Below are 16,309 nucleotides of genomic sequence, written 5' to 3'. Positions count from 1 at the left end.
AGACAAAATGCCTCAATACTTCATGTGTTGCTTTCAAAAGCTGTTTACTTGAATTACCATTGACTTTTGATGGAATTTAGACTCATAATCATCTAATTTTTTAATAGATCAGATGTGCATTTTAGCTACTGCTTTTTCATTTTTCTAAAGCATATTGAAATGTGGCTTTATCTAATACATAGCTTGGTTCTGTTTTGTTATGTGCTGTAGGAAATTAGAGGACCTTCAGAAATTTTCTAAATAGGGTCAGTATATATTTACTTGCAATGCCACAATACCTGAATTACCTGCTGTTCAATTTCTGATTGAGTGGCAAGTCAAGTCTGAACTGGCAAGAAGATGTGGAGGAAGCTGGGGCAAAACTTCCTATCTTCATTTGGGTTGGGGGATATGACTGATTTTGATCCTGAAAGGGTTAGAATGGCAGTTTTCTTCCTTACAGATCTGTGAAGGATGAGTAAGATAACAGGGTTGTGGTTGATAGCATTACACGCATTCTTTTCTCCCCCTTTTTCTTCACTGGTAGCAGGATTGTTTTTAAAATGGGAAGTGTCATATAAAACTAGAAGATCTTACAGGTGGAAGGATTTGTGCAACTCAGTTGTACCATTGACCTAACTACTTTTAGTGTCAGTGGTGAATTTCTAGAAAACTTTATACAGTCATAAAACATGAACTCTACAATCTCTAAATAATGCTGTGATAAAGAAAACATTTAAAATGAATTAAGCTTTAATTCAAAGGAGGAAAAGGATGTATAAACTGTGAACAAATTGAAATAATATTTAGACAGCACCTATTCTCAACTAACTGCATCATATTAATACATTTGTTGGTGACTGCTGGCATAGAATGATCCTCCCTTTAAAGAAAACTTAATGTTCAAGTAAGACCTGCACAGGAAAGTGAACAGCTATTGCAGTCTGTTGATTATGGGGAACAGGTTTCAGTTTTGTGTGCACGTATGTGCACAGAGTTTTTGCTTGCTTTTACCAACTTCAAGTTTAACACTGAATATTAATGTAATTGCTGGTTATTGATAAATTTTTTCCTTTGCAGGGCCCACTGGTTTTTGGCTGTCATCTGTTTTCCTGGTCTAGAAAAACCCAAATATGAACCAAATCCTCACTATCATGAAAGTGCTGCAACACAGACAAAATCTTCCTCTTCAGATGGAGAAAGCAACACACCATCTCCTTTGCCAAATGAGTTCGATACCCAAAACTCGCCTTCCATGTCCACAGCAAAGAAGACATTGACCAAAAAGTATAATACAGCTTTAATTGACCCAAACACTGAAACAGAGGACAGTGAGTCTTCGTGTTGTAGAAGAAGTCCTTGTAGGGGAAAAAGTGGTTTCAAAAAATTAAGTCAAACAGACAGTGATGTGGAAGAACCTAACACTGTGGAATCAGCATGCCATAAACTTGACCATAGGACTCCAGATGAAAACGGTATACAGGGTGAATTCACAACTGCTAGCCAATCTATGGGTATGTAATTGTAAAAACACACATTTTAATGTAAATTTGGAAGCTTCACATCTGTTACTACATTTGCAGTTGTGTAAACGTTGAAAGTTGAGTAGTTTGTGGCTCACATTTGAAGGCTGGCAATGTAAGTAATTTACAGCCATTGTGTAAGAAGTTTTTGTGTTCATCTCTCATCACATGAGACTGGAGAGAAAACAGTTTACCCAAATCCGACAAATTTGTCAGTCGCATTATGCTTTCTCACACACAATCATTTTCTAAATGTCACTTAATTTGCATCAGATGAGACTGGAATTTTTAGGGAAAGAATAGTAGTTGCTGATCCTTTGACCGTGAACCCTCAAAATGTATATGCATGGGGCAGCTGAATTAAGATCATGAGAAAGTTTAATTCCACTGTCTTCTAGAGTTTGAAGTTTCACTTCAACAAGTTCTTGAATGTTCTGTTGGAAGGCATGTAAAAAGACTGAGAAGAAAACAACCAAAAAAAAAAATCAGTCATGTGATTTCCATGTTACATTTAGAGAGGCTTCCTCCATGCATCACTTTTGTGGAGGCTGATACCAGTAGTTTTAGTCATCTGGAATAGCATTTGTACAAAAGTGAACAAAGGAGCTGACATAATTTTGAAGACAAATGAAGGAATTGGGAAAAGATTGTTTTCTCTGCTCACAGTTTTTCCTTTGAGGCATCGAGTACAAAACAGCTGGTCGTGAGAAAACTTCTGTGTCAGGCACTGATAACATTCCTACTGACTTAATTTACACATAGTAAATAATTGTGTCGTTTATGGTACAAGGTCTGAAAAGACTATTAATCAAATGGTCTAATCTGTATACTGCAGGCCATTACATGCAGTATCTTTGGGTGTAAACCATTTCCCACTTTCTAGTCCAAATTTATTCCTGGCTAGTTTATTCTTCTTTTGTGGTAACATTGTCACTACTAGCAGCTCTGTTTTGTTCTTACAGGGAGATAGGTGGGGAGTTGTTGTTTGGATTGATTTTTTTTTTTTTCATTCTGTACACGATTATCGCAGTCTGATATTGCTGCTATATATGGTCTCACCTGTCTTGGATGCCACTATTGTTTTTTGTCTGTAATTAGTGAGGACATTCTTTATGAAATACATTTTTGCTAGGATAGCATTTCTTTCTTTTAAATGGCTGCACTGTATTGGTGGCTGGCCGATGGTCCTTCTGTCAAAATCTGAAATGCTCAGACTTCATTGCTCAGCTATGGCAGATGATGCAGCCTGTGATCAGTGCAGATGTTCGTAATGGTCCCAGTCCAGGTTTAAGAGAGAGATTCAATTCAAAATTGACAGTACAGCAATGAAATTTAGATGCACTACAAACCTGAACTGCCATTTATATCAGATGGAAGATGGGGATGCGGGCCTTCAGTATTCTGCCCAGTCTTCAGCTGTTACTCTAGAAGGGTATGGATCTTAACTCTTGACTGCCAAAGCTATGTGCTAGCTATCTGAAGATACCTCAAAAGGCAGCAGCTGCCCCTTTCGTAGTATAGTCAGTGAACTGTAAGTGAGTTGTTCAGTTGAGTTGCTCTCTGCTCTAATTAAGGTCTCCACTGTGTGTTGTGAGACCCTAGGTGCCTTCTGTACATGGGAGCTTAAACACAGATGTCTTGATCTCAAACTAATTTGTGGTGTTGGACTCATATATTAGTAGAAGTTGATGCAAAATAACTTTGAAGAGATCATCCAAAATACATATTTTTTATTATTTAACTAATCCCCCACTTTTATTCATAGGTCATACAGTTCTTCTTGTATGATCTGTGATTATTCTTGATACCAATTCTGATTTTTTAGGACTGTCAGCAGTAAGCCACGCGAGTGTGGCCTACTTTCTTTGCTGAGGTCTTTTCAAAGACACCAAGTAAGATTAATTCCCAAGTTTGTCCCTATGGAAATCCCCTGGTAACCTCATTCCAGACTGTTAGTTCAACTTCAAATGCAGATCTTCTTTGACTTTGTTAGCTAGTTCTTTGCCCTATTTACTGTTCTTACAGAAAAATCCTGGGTTGCTTTGGTAACTAATAGGTCCTTCGCTGGCACCAGAACCAACACTTCCATTTTTGTGTTTGTTTAGATATACTATACAGCCTTTTCCTAAGGAAAGTTTTCTTAGGAAGTTACCAAGTTCTGCTAGCACAAGTTATATGTTTATCATTTATTTTCACATAGTTAATTACTTTTCTCTTCAAAAGCTGTTCTGAAGGCTTGCATGGTAGTATAGGAGGACTAATGAGCCTGTAGCTGTTTGTGTCTGCATCCTTCACAGGTTTAGCGATAACATTAATTGTTCTTTATATTTTCTGATAGTTTCCCATGTGAGTAAATATGTAAAGGCATATGTAAATATGTGGGGAGTGAATTTTCAGATACATCCTTTTTATGTAGCAAACAGTGAAGTTTCACAAACATTTCTAATCTGTTGCTCCCAGAAGAGCTGATCCTGCATTTTGCCCTCCCTAGCAGCATGTTCTGTTTTACCAGCAGAAGTCGGCATAAAACTGCACAGCAAATCTGATCAAGGAACTGATTCAAATTAAAAATACTAAGCTTTTGGCTGACTTTCTCAGTCTGGTCCACTGTGTGTGGATATATTTTGTGTCAAAGGCAAGAAGAACTACCTAGGGACAGAATGAGACTTCTTTTGGTGGCAGGGCCACTTATTGTTGTAAAGGCCTTATGGAACTCCAGTGGTAATTTCATGGTATATTTTAGTCTAGGTTATTACAACTTTTTAAGCATTTCACAAAATAAGGAATAATCTTTGCTGTATTATTTAGAATAAACTTTTCCCTTTGGGTTTATTATGTACATGAATAAAATGCTGTTTGTCAGCTGTAGAGAAGTTACTGTGAGGAACTCTTAGAAAATCTCAGGTACTTAAAATTAGTTTGGTCTTCAATGATACGTAGCATTTGGTGTTTAAATATATTACTGTCTGTGATTGATGCAGATGGATTGCACAAAATCAGGCTAAACTACAGTGAAGATTCAGCTGATGGCAGTAAACTGAATGAAGATGAATTAATAGATTTTTCGGAAGACCAAGATAACCAGGTAAAGTATTTAGCAATTTTATCTGGGAAAGGCAGACTGTTGTGTTTCATTTTCAATGGGTAGTTTAAAAGCTTTTATATACATTGTAAATGTGCATTATCTAAAGCTAATTAATTTTACAAATGTCAAATCCAAAGCACTGTTTACCTTACAAAATTTAGAAACTAGCAAACAGGAGAGGATAGAACATATGTTCATTAAACTGTTCAACAAGAAACTGCTGTTCTGATCCTGCATTTCATGTTGTGTGAGTCCTGTGCATTATGACAATATTATCCAATGATTTTATTGTAAACTCTGAAAGTCAGCAACGCTCTCTAATCTCCCCAACCCCCATATTTACCTAGTAGACCCGAGAGCAAGTTACTCTGATTTAAGCTACATTTTTTTGGTGTAAACAGATGGATTTATAAGTAGGTGTTAACTCTTCTGTTGCATTTAGTCATTGTTTTTCCTAGTCACATTTAAACAATGTGGGTTTATAATCAAGTGGTGTTCTTCAAGTTCAAGAGTTTTAGATTGCAGAGATGTGGGAAGTCTGTGATCATTCGTTGTCCTTCATTGAGTCACTTCTGAGTATAAGAGCGTGATCTCATAGCCCTGTTGCTTCTGCAGTGGAAGTTCAGTGTGAGCAAGTTAGAAGTTAAACAGTTGCTCTTCTTAATTGGTCTTCCTGTGTTCATTGTTCTGGGTATATAAGTCTAAGTTGTCTGAAACAAAGAATCAAAGGCTTTCAAATGTACAGTCCAGAATTTATCTGTTCTTCACCTTTGAGTCCAGACAAAGCAGTTATTTTGCAAAATCTGCAGCTATTTGTGATGTCTTCCAAATAGGGTGTGTGTGTGTCTATGTGCACAACGTAAAAACAGTCACTTTTTGTTGAAACCTATCTGTGCTTTCAGACTCAATCCACCTGCTGTCATGTCACTTGTCCAAATAAATAGTCTTTGATTCTATCCTAATGAAGTGCCTTTCTGTACTTGGTAGCAGAAAGCAGTGAAGAAAGCTCATGGTCACCTGTGTTCTTTGAGGGGAGGAAAAGATGCCAAGTTCCTCGCTTGCAGTGTAGCTTAGAACTTGGCTCAGGAGGAAGCTGTTACTGATATCTTCTAGAACACACAAAGCAAGTATAGAAATGGTAGACCATGACAGGCTGAGTGTACTTTCATGTCTGCCAAAAATGATGTTGAGGCTGCAGCAGAAGCAGGTGTATTAGGTATCGTGTAGAAGACATGATAAAATCTTAATGGTGTAACAGGAGGATTTTAGTCATAGGATCCTGTGTACAGGATCCTGTATGATTTGTACACAAGTGCTCAAATCATGCTGATTTCTTGGTTCCTCTTTTTGGAAAGCATATCTTTCCCTGTAATGCAGTGGTCTGGGGTAGTAATAGCTAACTCCATAGCCGGGTGAGAAATCATGGATCACTGGTTTCCTTTTAGGTACAAGAACGTAGTGTTCTCATTGATGAATCTTCCATATCCTTCATAGCAATCATTACTGAAATCAAAAGGTTAAAGAATATTCCCAGGTTTGTGGTGTATCAGTTTTTGCAATATGTAAAATCATGTCAATTTGCCTTTAGATTTCCCTTGCTCAAAGAACCAAGTTGGTGGATTCTGGACTAAGGATCAAGCTTTCCTCCTGAGTTTATTGCAGATTTTGCAGATACTGTCTCGTTTCCTATGCTGAATAAGTTTCTAGTAATCAGTAGGAAGAGACAATACAATTTGGATTTTAACCTGCAGGGAGATGCACCTCTTTTAGGCCAGAAACACTTAAAAAAAAAAAAAAAATCATGTTTTTTTGTTTCATTTGTGTGTTTGGTTTTTTTTTTTTTTTTTCTAGTTTCAGTGGTCATTAAATATAACAGCACCATTCACTCCATGTCTTTCCAGCGTGGATTTGAGAAACAGTGTGAGACTAAAAGTTGTTAATATAAGCAGTGAATGGTTGTAAATGAAAAAAAAGTTAACACTTCTTTATTAAACTTGATGTTGTTGGTCTTGAATAAAAACAGAAAGTATAGCAATAATTCCTCTTGCATCTGTTTAAAAATGTGAACTTCTAAACACCTGTAAACATATTGCTTTTGTAGGAAGACAGTAGTGATGATGGTGGCCTTTTAGATGATAACTGTAATTCAGAAATGGGACAGTGGCACCTGAAGCCTACTATCTGCAAACAGTAAGTAGTGAAACAGTTGAAATTGATATTAATACAGTTTGGGAAATGAAAATTTCATGGGAGTGTATGAAATTTTAAGACAGTAATTGTGGGAAATGCTCATACATTTTCTTCAAACAGTTTAGCCTGTGTATTTGTGTTTGAGGGAGCCTTCTATATTCTGTAGTACCATCATCTTCAGTAATCAGAAAATATAGCAAATGAAACTACTGGTAAAATAATACCTTGTTGGTTTCTGTTAAGCCTATGTACTTCTTCAAGTGACAGAAGATTATTTCTTCAAATAAGGCTGTATGTTCATATCTTGTGCTTAGATTCCTACAGAAAGAAGGTTGCAGAAGCACGTTTAAATGTATCCTTTTATATTAAAAGGCAGAATAATTTCTTCAAATTAAATATGTAGTTAAGTTAATACTAAATGAAACCTTTGTGGTCAGTCAAATTATTACAGGAAAATGGGATCGTTTTTAACTGCTTCCATGCCTGATTTAAATGTATTTGAGTTGTTGTTTTCATTGTCTCTCCCTGTTTCTTGGTTAATCTTCTTTTCTCTAATGAGAATGCTTCACAGCATTGAGTTCAATTACAGGGTCTTTCATCTACTTTTTTCATAACCTGTTTTTCATTTGAAATATCTTTAAGATGTTTTTGGATTTTGGAAACATAATTGATTCATTAATGAACACTGACTGCAGTTGCCTGCATTTTGATGTGACCAGAAGTGTTATTCCAAGTCCAGAAATATTGTCATTAATATTGTTGTGTTCAGAGTTTTCTTTATATTTTACCACATTTTGTTTATCCATTCTCACATTTTTTCTGAATGTAATGCTTACTAGAAAGGTAATGGTTTTCATAAGTGGTTTTTCTTACGGTGCGGGATAATAAAATTACGTATTTATACATTATATGAAATATGTAGGTAGTATCCTTGATGCATTGTCACGAAGGTGTAAAAATCCATCTGTACTGTGAGATTTAGAAATATTTGGTAGTGCTATGGACTTGTAATTATAGCTTAAATTTTTCTCATGCTGATGATAGATTATCTGTTTGTAATACTTCTCTCTAGTCGTTATTTTAATCTGAATATGAAACTTCATAAAATCTTTGACACAGGTATCAAAAATCATTAAGGGCACTTGAAACTATGATAACAATGAAGTATTAAAATTATTTCTGTATGAGAAAGGAAATTCAATTCTACTCCTCCCTTCCAAAACAAATAATAAAAAAAAAAAAGTACTGGATTGTGTGTTTTGAGAATATTGCTTATTTAAATAATATCTCTCTTTCAATCAAAAATAAAAACAAGTATAAATTAAAGCAATCATTGTTCAAGTAATAATATGCTTGTACCTCAAAAGTTGCATACATATACGTTAATTTACACATACAAACCAAACCTATTTATAAATTCATGCATATAATTAGTCTGAATTTGCTAGTTTCCAGTTACAAAGAACATCTTGTGTGAATGCATGTGTGTATTATTATTAGGGGAAAAAAGGTAGAGCTTTGTGATAAGTAGTCTGTATCTTATTTGTCCCTTAAGGTATACCTTATATCTTAACAATGCTGAGATTCTGAACCCTGGAATGAGTTGGCTCCAGTGGATAAATCCAGCTGTTGCCTATAAGGCAGCTGATATAATTATATATAATTGTTACATTTAGTAGTAGTTAATAAATGTAACATTTATTAACTACTACTTACTAAGTACTTACTATTAGCTACTTAACTACTACTATGTAACTACTAAGTAGTTACATTTAGTTAGTAAGTAATAGTTTCTGCTAAGACTGTAGCCTCTAGATTGAATGATAGATTTCAGATTCAGCGGTTGGGACCACTTCTTGAACATACAAAATCTAGTGTATTTTTAGGTGCTGTGGACTGCCCTATCTGTCCTCCAGATGTTTCTCCAGGAGGACGTTTGTGGGTTCTGTGCCTTACTTTCCAGTCTCTTGCAGGTGTCCCAGATACCTTGTGCATCTAAAGTAGCACTAGACACCTGGGGGGCTTTTAGGGTAACTAGATTTTGCCTGTAACAAATGGTTTCAGTCTGAGAGAATGCACTTAGAAACTATAGTACTGGAGTTCTCTGTACTGAGTGTGTGGTTAAATTTAAAGATAACTTTGTATTTAGCTATCCCAGTTAGGGGATTATAGCAGCACTGGTAAAAATGTTATAGTACTGATCTACTTTTGTTCAAGGTCATCCCACAAATCGCTAGCTTTGTAATGTATTTTCTAAGCTGTTGTAAAAGACTCTGTACTTTAAAAGTGTGTTCTCTTACAGGCCCTGCATTTTGCTTATGGACTCCCTGAGAGGCCCTTCACGGTCAAATGTTGTGAAAACACTAAGGGAGTAAGTTTCATAACTGTAATTTTTGCAAAATTCTGCAAGTAAAAAACAAAGTTTTAATTTTCATGGTCTTTTATCATAGATATTTAGAAGTAGAATGGGAAGTCAGGAAGGGCAATAAAAGAAGCTTTTCCAAAGAAGTCATGAAAGGTTCCAACCCAAAAGTGCCACAACAGAACAACTTCAGTGATTGTGGAGTGTACATACTGCAGTATGTGGAGAGCTTTTTTGAGGTATGTATACCTATTTGTGTAACTATTTGTTTTGTCTCCTGCAGCGATCAAGTATGTGCTGCAATTATAAAAGGCTCTTTTAGCTTTTACAGCTATTTATTAGATGATGCATTAGAAACAAATTTATATGTTCTCATAGATAATAATGAATACTTCCTGGAAAATAAACTAATGGCCAATATTTTAATATCTGGTACACATGTGTACCAGATACCAGAAGCCATGGAATTTTCTGAGAAATTACTGAGAAAAGCTTTGTGTTGTTACAGTGCATGGCCTTTAAAATTACCCAGTAAGAGTTCAAATTTGAGTTCAAAATCTAAACCAGAGACGTGGTACTATAAAAGCTTGTTCTTTTTCCCCTAAGAAATGTGACTGTGAATAAATTCATTAATACAACACAGCTAATTTAGGCTTCTTAAGCTTTCATTATAACATGTAAGTAAAATCATTATAGCTAGAAGCCAAATCTTAATTCCATTGAAGAAAATAGTTGAATTTTTATTTCCTTTAACTGTCTTGGCCTTCAAGTTAAAGCTCCTTTCAGAAGGGGAGGATGGAACACCCTCAGGTCTGGGTTGGGAGGAGAAATGGTAAATTGAGATGGGGTGTAGACTCTGTTTACAGTCTAGAGTGCTTTAGAGCACTGTTGATGAGCTGTCCTGTGACTACCCATCTCCCGAGAAAGCTGGTGATTCCTTCTCCATTGCTCAACCCTCACCTCGTTCATTCCTTATGTGATAGCAGCAAGGCTTTAGAAGAGTGTATTCATGCAAAATGAAGGCCAAACATTCAACGTGCCTTAAAACACTTTTTATTAATTAATTAGCTTTTGCTTTTCAGAGCTTAGAACCATCCTAGAGAGCTTTTTGTTCTGTACGTGGGGGACTGTGGAACCAGCCACGTTCTAAGGACCTTACCCCTTGGTTCTTGCCAAGTGCCTGCAGAATTATGGCAGGCTGGATCCCCTTGTCTCGGCCAGCCCCACAGCTTTGCCTGCCAGGGAGCAGGAGTGGGACGTAGATGTGTCTGGTAGAAAATCACAGGGTATTCTCAGAGGTGACGCTAGTGGGAAAGTAAAACTTGGGCTAGCGGCACAGTACTAAAATATCTCACAGCTATTGAGCTAATCCATTGCAGCTGCTAATGTGTCTGAAAGATGCTACCAAGTCTCAGTTGTCCTGGCAGCTGTACCAGCTGACCTGGAGAGTTGGTTAGTTGGATGGGTAGGGGCTATACAGTCACATCTTCTGCTTTATGGGTTTATTTCAAGCGTCTTCTTTTAATAATAAGCATTAAAGCCATGACGTGTAGGTCTTTTTAAAACCAAGGCTCGCATGACGAGGTATCTGGCGTAACAGCACGGCGGGTGCCTGCTGGGCCCCATCGGCTCGGCCACCGGAGGGCGCCTGGGGCCGTGGCCGGGCTGCCGCCATGGCCGCCCCTGGCTGTCCCTGTGGTGATGGGCAGGCAGGAGGGGCTCGCTGAGAGAAAGCGCCGTGCCGCAAGCTGTGCTGGTGGGTCGGGGCGCAGTGGTTGTGCCTCACCGCAGCTCTCCTGCTAGTTCTCCGGGTAAGTGACCTCTGGCAGGAAAACGGGAGGTAAGCACACAGAAAGGGCCGGCAGGCAGCCAGGTGCTCTTCACAGGCCCCGCTTTTAAGAGTGGAATGTAAAGCTCAATTTCCTGATTTGTTGTGGTCCCACAGGTATTTAGAAGAACCGGACTAGAGCTCATTAGGAATCTGGTCTTGATTCTAGCCACCCTTTTTTTCCAAAAGAAAAGAAAACAAAAAACCCTGTATCTTGTATCTATTTATCTTTTACCTCTTAATTAGTACGATGTCTATCACACAAATTAATTCAAATAGTTTGCCTACACAATACAGCAGTCTGAGTAGATTATTTGGACGCTCCACCAGAACTGTGGTGTGGATGTGTGATATTCATAGCAAAGCTTGATCAATTTGACATTAATTCTACATGTACAAAAGATATAAACAGTAGAAATTTTGTTTCACGCTGAGGGATGAGCCAGGGAAGAATGCACGTTTTCCACTACAATTCTCCCCAATCTTTTACGTTATAACTCCCTACTGTCCAAATCAACTTTCTTTTCAGAATCCCATTCTGAGTTTTGAGCTACCAATGAACTTAACAGATTGGTTTCCACGCCCAAGAATGAAAACCAAAAGAGAAGAAATACGAAAAATAATCCTGAAGCTGCAGGAACAGCAGAGCAAAGACAAGAAGGGACAAAAAGACGCAACTTCAGCAGAAAGATCTTTGCAGGAAAAAACAGAACAACTTATCAACAGTGGCTCAGACTGAATGTTGTATCTGTTGCATGTTAGCTCCACAATCAAAACTGAAATATACATTTTGTCTGCCCAGACTAAAGATTTGGCGTATTCTCTGCTCAAAGTTACTTGGAAATGTTCAATGCCTGTATAAATGTGTGTCATAAAAAGATTTAATTCCCACAAAGATGTGTATTAAGTAAGCAAGTCTGTACATATGTTAATGAGGCCAACTTTTTCAGCATTTGTAATTACTTTTTTTCCACTTGGTAGGGAGCTTTTGTTATGTATTTCTGTTAATAGAACTTAAATAGCAACTTCTAAACATAAAGCAAATAAAGAAAATATTTATAGGATAAAATGGTTAACTTTTTCTTTTTCAGTAAAGCTGTAATGTTACAGGCTTAAGTAACACATAGGGAATGATTTGGTAGTAAGATACTTAATTCATATTTTGACCCTATTTAGTTGCCCTTTACAAGATTATTCTGCTTGCGCTACAAACAATAATATGGGTAAGTGTCTCAGTGTACCATGGCCTCAGAGAGGGTGATTCCCATCCTCACAGTATCTAAGTGTAGGCAGTGTAATAGTTAATAGGACTGCTTCAGATTTGGGGTTTTAAAAGATATGCATTGCAATTAAAATTCCACACTTGCTTTAGTGGGACGGGCTAGAGAAAGGAGGAGAATGCTCTTTGACCAGAGATTACTATTCAAGCAGTATTATAAAAGTGGTTTCAATGAAGTGATCTTGAGTGATACTATTAAATCATATTTTGTGGATCCCAATTGTTGTACAGGTGTATTTTGAGACTTTCTTCATTATAAAATTGTATTTTGGTAAGTGTACTTGGAATAGCAGATTGCCCACATTACATTTTCTATGTTACAATTCTGAATGTTACATTCATATGTGCTTTATCTAAGTAATGAACATTTAAAAAAAGTGTATGATTACTATTTTTTGTAATATCCATGCAAAAAAAAAAAGAAAAAAAACAACAAAATATCAGTGTTCATTGCTTGCTTGTTTGTTCTTGGCTTTAGGTAGCATCAGACTAATGCTGGGATTTGTTTGGGTATTTCCAATATATTTTGATTTTTAAAATAGTTTAAAATGCCATTGTTGCTTACAGTGCAAGCATCCTTGTTAGAAAGGCTTTGGTATTCAAATGAGGAAAATAAGAAACGTTTTTTGCAAGGATATATATATCCAGTCCACTGCTAGTATGGATATCTTTGAAGGGATCCAGAAGCTGTCTCTCCCTGGGAGGAAGTCTCTCAGGGGACCAAGGGGATTTTCTGTCCCTCCTTGCAGACGGTATTTTCTTGCCTGTTTTTTTCTACTGGGACTGTAATTTGTCATTCCCTTCTCGAGAAGAAGCAGCAGAGACTTCCTTAGCTGAACTTTGTGTCCCCCAAGATCAGTTTTTATACAGAAGATCAAGCATACTTGAAGACCCAGTACTTCAGGCTCTCTGTGAGTTTGCATTCTCACTAAACCCTGAAAACATGGCTGTTAAGGGCGTTGCTGCCAGAAAAGCTATTGCTGTGAGACTCTGTTTAAAAGTAGGGTCACTGACCAAAACAGAGTGATTGCACAAAGAGCAACACAGCCATGGGCTGCTAACCTGCACAGGTAACCCACGGGATTTAGGGGATTTGTTCATTCCCTCATCTCTTTCTTGTGCAGACCCTGTGCCTCATGGAGAGTATGTAAGCACCGTACGTCTCTTGCAGATGGGCTGATGCCTAGAGAGGTTTTTTGTTGAAGTATGTGGGGGCAATCTTCTGGTTTACAAATTAAATATGTAAGGCACGCGCTTAGGAGTTGTTTCCTCCATGGCATTAGTCCAGTATTCTTGCCATTGTTGCAGAAAATAAGTGATAAAGTAGCTTCAGATTGTTTTCCTGCAGCGTCTTGTATCTGGTTTCAGTGCAACTAACATATTGGAATAGTAGTTTTTACAAATGCAAGTAAATCACTGATAGCTTGTAGAGAGGAAAGGAAAATAAGTTCTTGGAAATACAGAAACCATTGCAAATAGAATGTGTTTCTTCTCAGTTAGTTATTTTTCCCAATGATATGTTCTAATTATATGGAGTATATCCAAATTTGATCAATATAATTGTTTTCCTTTTTCTAACGCTTGTGATGCAGGTTCATAAATTGATGATGTAGAACTATTTGGTTCTCTTGCTAGGAATGGCCTGGTGCTTTCTCCTTTTCCTTCCTCTATCCTGTCCTCCCCTTCTTCTTCCCTTCCCTTTTTCAAAGCTGTGAAGAAAGTGTTTGATTTATTATCATTTAATGTTAAAGGTCTTGAGATCTTCAGTCATATACAGCAAGCTAATATACATGTTAAATATAGGAAACTTATTTTTTTAATAAAATTTGATGTTAATAGAAAAACACAGGATTAAGAATGAGTTATTTTAAAATGTTACTACTTTGGTTATAAAAGTTCACTACTACATGTACTTACTAATTATTCGTTCTCACCGTAGTGGTCAGCTACAGTACAGCTTTGCAACTGAACAACGAATTTTACTGGTGGCTTTTCTGAATAAAATGTAATAAATCAATGGAAGTTAGTGGGGTGGAGGCTAGATATTTATATTTAATAATTATATGAAGATACATGCTCTCTGAAGAAAGTGTAAGTTGCTTATTCCTTTATAAGATTTAAGATTGCAAATACTTTGAGTAGCATGACTGTGTTCTGCAGCGTAAGGTATCAGATGGCTGCCTAATTAAATGCATCTCTTTGTATTGTTTTTCAGGTTGGCTAGAATAACAGTTCAGAGTCCTTTTAAAAGTTTTAGATTACATAGTATAAAAAATGCATGTACTTCTGGTGCACATTTGCAGGATAGCTGCAAAAGTAGAAGAGACATCTAAGTAGTCCCTTGTGACATTCCTTTTTTTTTCTTGCTGAAGCACACCCTTTAATGAACAGACTCGAGCAGAGGAACTGTTCAGTTGGTTTTTGAGGTTGCATTGCGCTCTTGTCTTGGAGGAATCTATTTTCCAAAATATTCAGCAAAAAGTTGAAAAAAAAAACAAAAACAAAAACACAACTTTACCATGATTAGAAAACCATGCAGTTGATATTTATTTTTAATTTATGAATGTATGTACCATGTAGCAAGCATGTGAAAGAACTGCGCCAGCTTCCCTAGTTTAAGATCCACTATATTTTATTTCTCAGATTTTTTGATTAAAACATTTTCAGTCACTGGTTAAAACCTTGCACTGACATCCTTGAATTGTACTTACTCAGTACTCCTAAAGAACCTCTGTAGTCTGTACCGGGATTCCCAAAGGTGTACTCCATCTCCCTGAATCTTTTGACTCTTGCCATCTACTTCTACAAATCAAAGGGGAACTTATGTTATAAGGTACAACTTTGAAACAATACCAATGAGGTAACAGCCATATTACTTGTCTTTTGCCACTGTGTTTTGTATTTTATAACTAAACCATTTCTGCTTAACGCAAGTTAAGTCTGTTGGGAGAAAGATGTGGTGAAAGGTGTTCTGTGGGATCCAGTCTGGTTAGTGAGGATAAAATCTGCAAAACAATTATGTTGTGGTTTGCTGTAGTTTTCTGACAGGCTAGGTTTTACTTGCTTTTGGCAGATTTGCATGTGGACCCATGCAGACCTGTGGCTACAAAGGGAAACTTGGTAATGTACACCATGCCTGCAGGATGCTTTATTTGCTTATGTGAGTAATTGCAAGCCCTAACCTAGATTCAAAGAGCTGACCTGTTTCTTTGCTAGGCCTTTTTGTTCTTATCTTTTTTTCCTCTTGTGTTGGGCTCATAATTGATGTTGCCAGAGGAAAGTAAACAGTGCTCTTTGTGATGTATGATGCTTAAAATATATATGAACTGTGCTTTCGTATGAATATATATGAGCAGAAAGCTATGTGGATTTAGTATCCAAATTCTGGTAAACATGGGATTTACCATGTTTACATGGTAAGTAAAGAGACTTGCATTGCTTGCATCTTACATTTTCTTCACCCCTCCTTATTTTGCTGGGGTTTGTGATTAAATTCTGTTCTCAGTTATTTGGGGTGTGACTTTACCCACAACCAGTATATACAAAAATACTAGAATAAACCAAAATAGGTATATAATGTTAAATGATTCAGCAGTGGGAAGAGAGAGAATGATTACTTTTTTTTTTTTTTTTTTTTTTTTGTAACAAGATTTATGTGTACCGGGGGGGGGGGAACAGCTTTTCCAGGTAAATGGTTTATTTTAATGGAATAATCAAATCCACATACTATATGCGCTCAGATGTAGATGATATTTGCAAATTCCAACTTGTGGACAGATGCTCTTTTATTGTAAGCTGACTGAAAATCTTGAAGGTTAAGGGGAGCCAGACCAGTTTGTTGCAGCTGAGTATCTGTTCTCATGCAATCTGTGAGGAGGCTGCCTGAGGGAAAACCATCCTGCTTAGGCCAATTCGAGCTTAACTGTGTTGAGAGTCTGTTTCAGAGTCATTCTACATTTAGAATCTGTACTTTCATGCAGAGATTAAAAAACATTCGATTTCCCCAGTGGTTTAACTTGTATAAAAAATAGATAAATTTTACTAATACCACCTCTCTTTAACT

General features: G+C 36.9%; 1 protein-coding gene across 3 annotated transcripts in view; it reads left to right on the top strand.

The window, feature by feature from the left end:
- SENP6 (SUMO specific peptidase 6) overlaps window positions 1-12,466 on the top strand; it is an 80,853-nt gene extending 68,387 nt beyond the window's left edge. For all 3 annotated transcript variants that reach the window (XM_032183897.1, XM_032183899.1, XM_032183896.1), the window contains 6 exons: window positions 1,060-1,493; window positions 4,484-4,587; window positions 6,689-6,777; window positions 9,080-9,148; window positions 9,228-9,378; window positions 11,497-12,466. In XM_032183897.1, the coding sequence (XP_032039788.1) occupies window positions 1,060-1,493; window positions 4,484-4,587; window positions 6,689-6,777; window positions 9,080-9,148; window positions 9,228-9,378; window positions 11,497-11,706 (1,057 nt within the window). In that variant the 3' untranslated portion in view covers window positions 11,707-12,466. The remainder of the gene's footprint in view (window positions 1-1,059; window positions 1,494-4,483; window positions 4,588-6,688; window positions 6,778-9,079; window positions 9,149-9,227; window positions 9,379-11,496) is intronic.
- Window positions 12,467-16,309: the final 3,843 nt, after the last annotated feature.

Source organism: Aythya fuligula, chromosome 3, assembly GCF_009819795.1.
Source record: "Aythya fuligula isolate bAytFul2 chromosome 3, bAytFul2.pri, whole genome shotgun sequence".
NCBI lineage: Eukaryota > Metazoa > Chordata > Aves > Anseriformes > Anatidae > Aythya > Aythya fuligula.
Note: the sequence above shows the minus strand (reverse complement) of the source record. Positions and strands in the feature narration are given on the sequence as shown.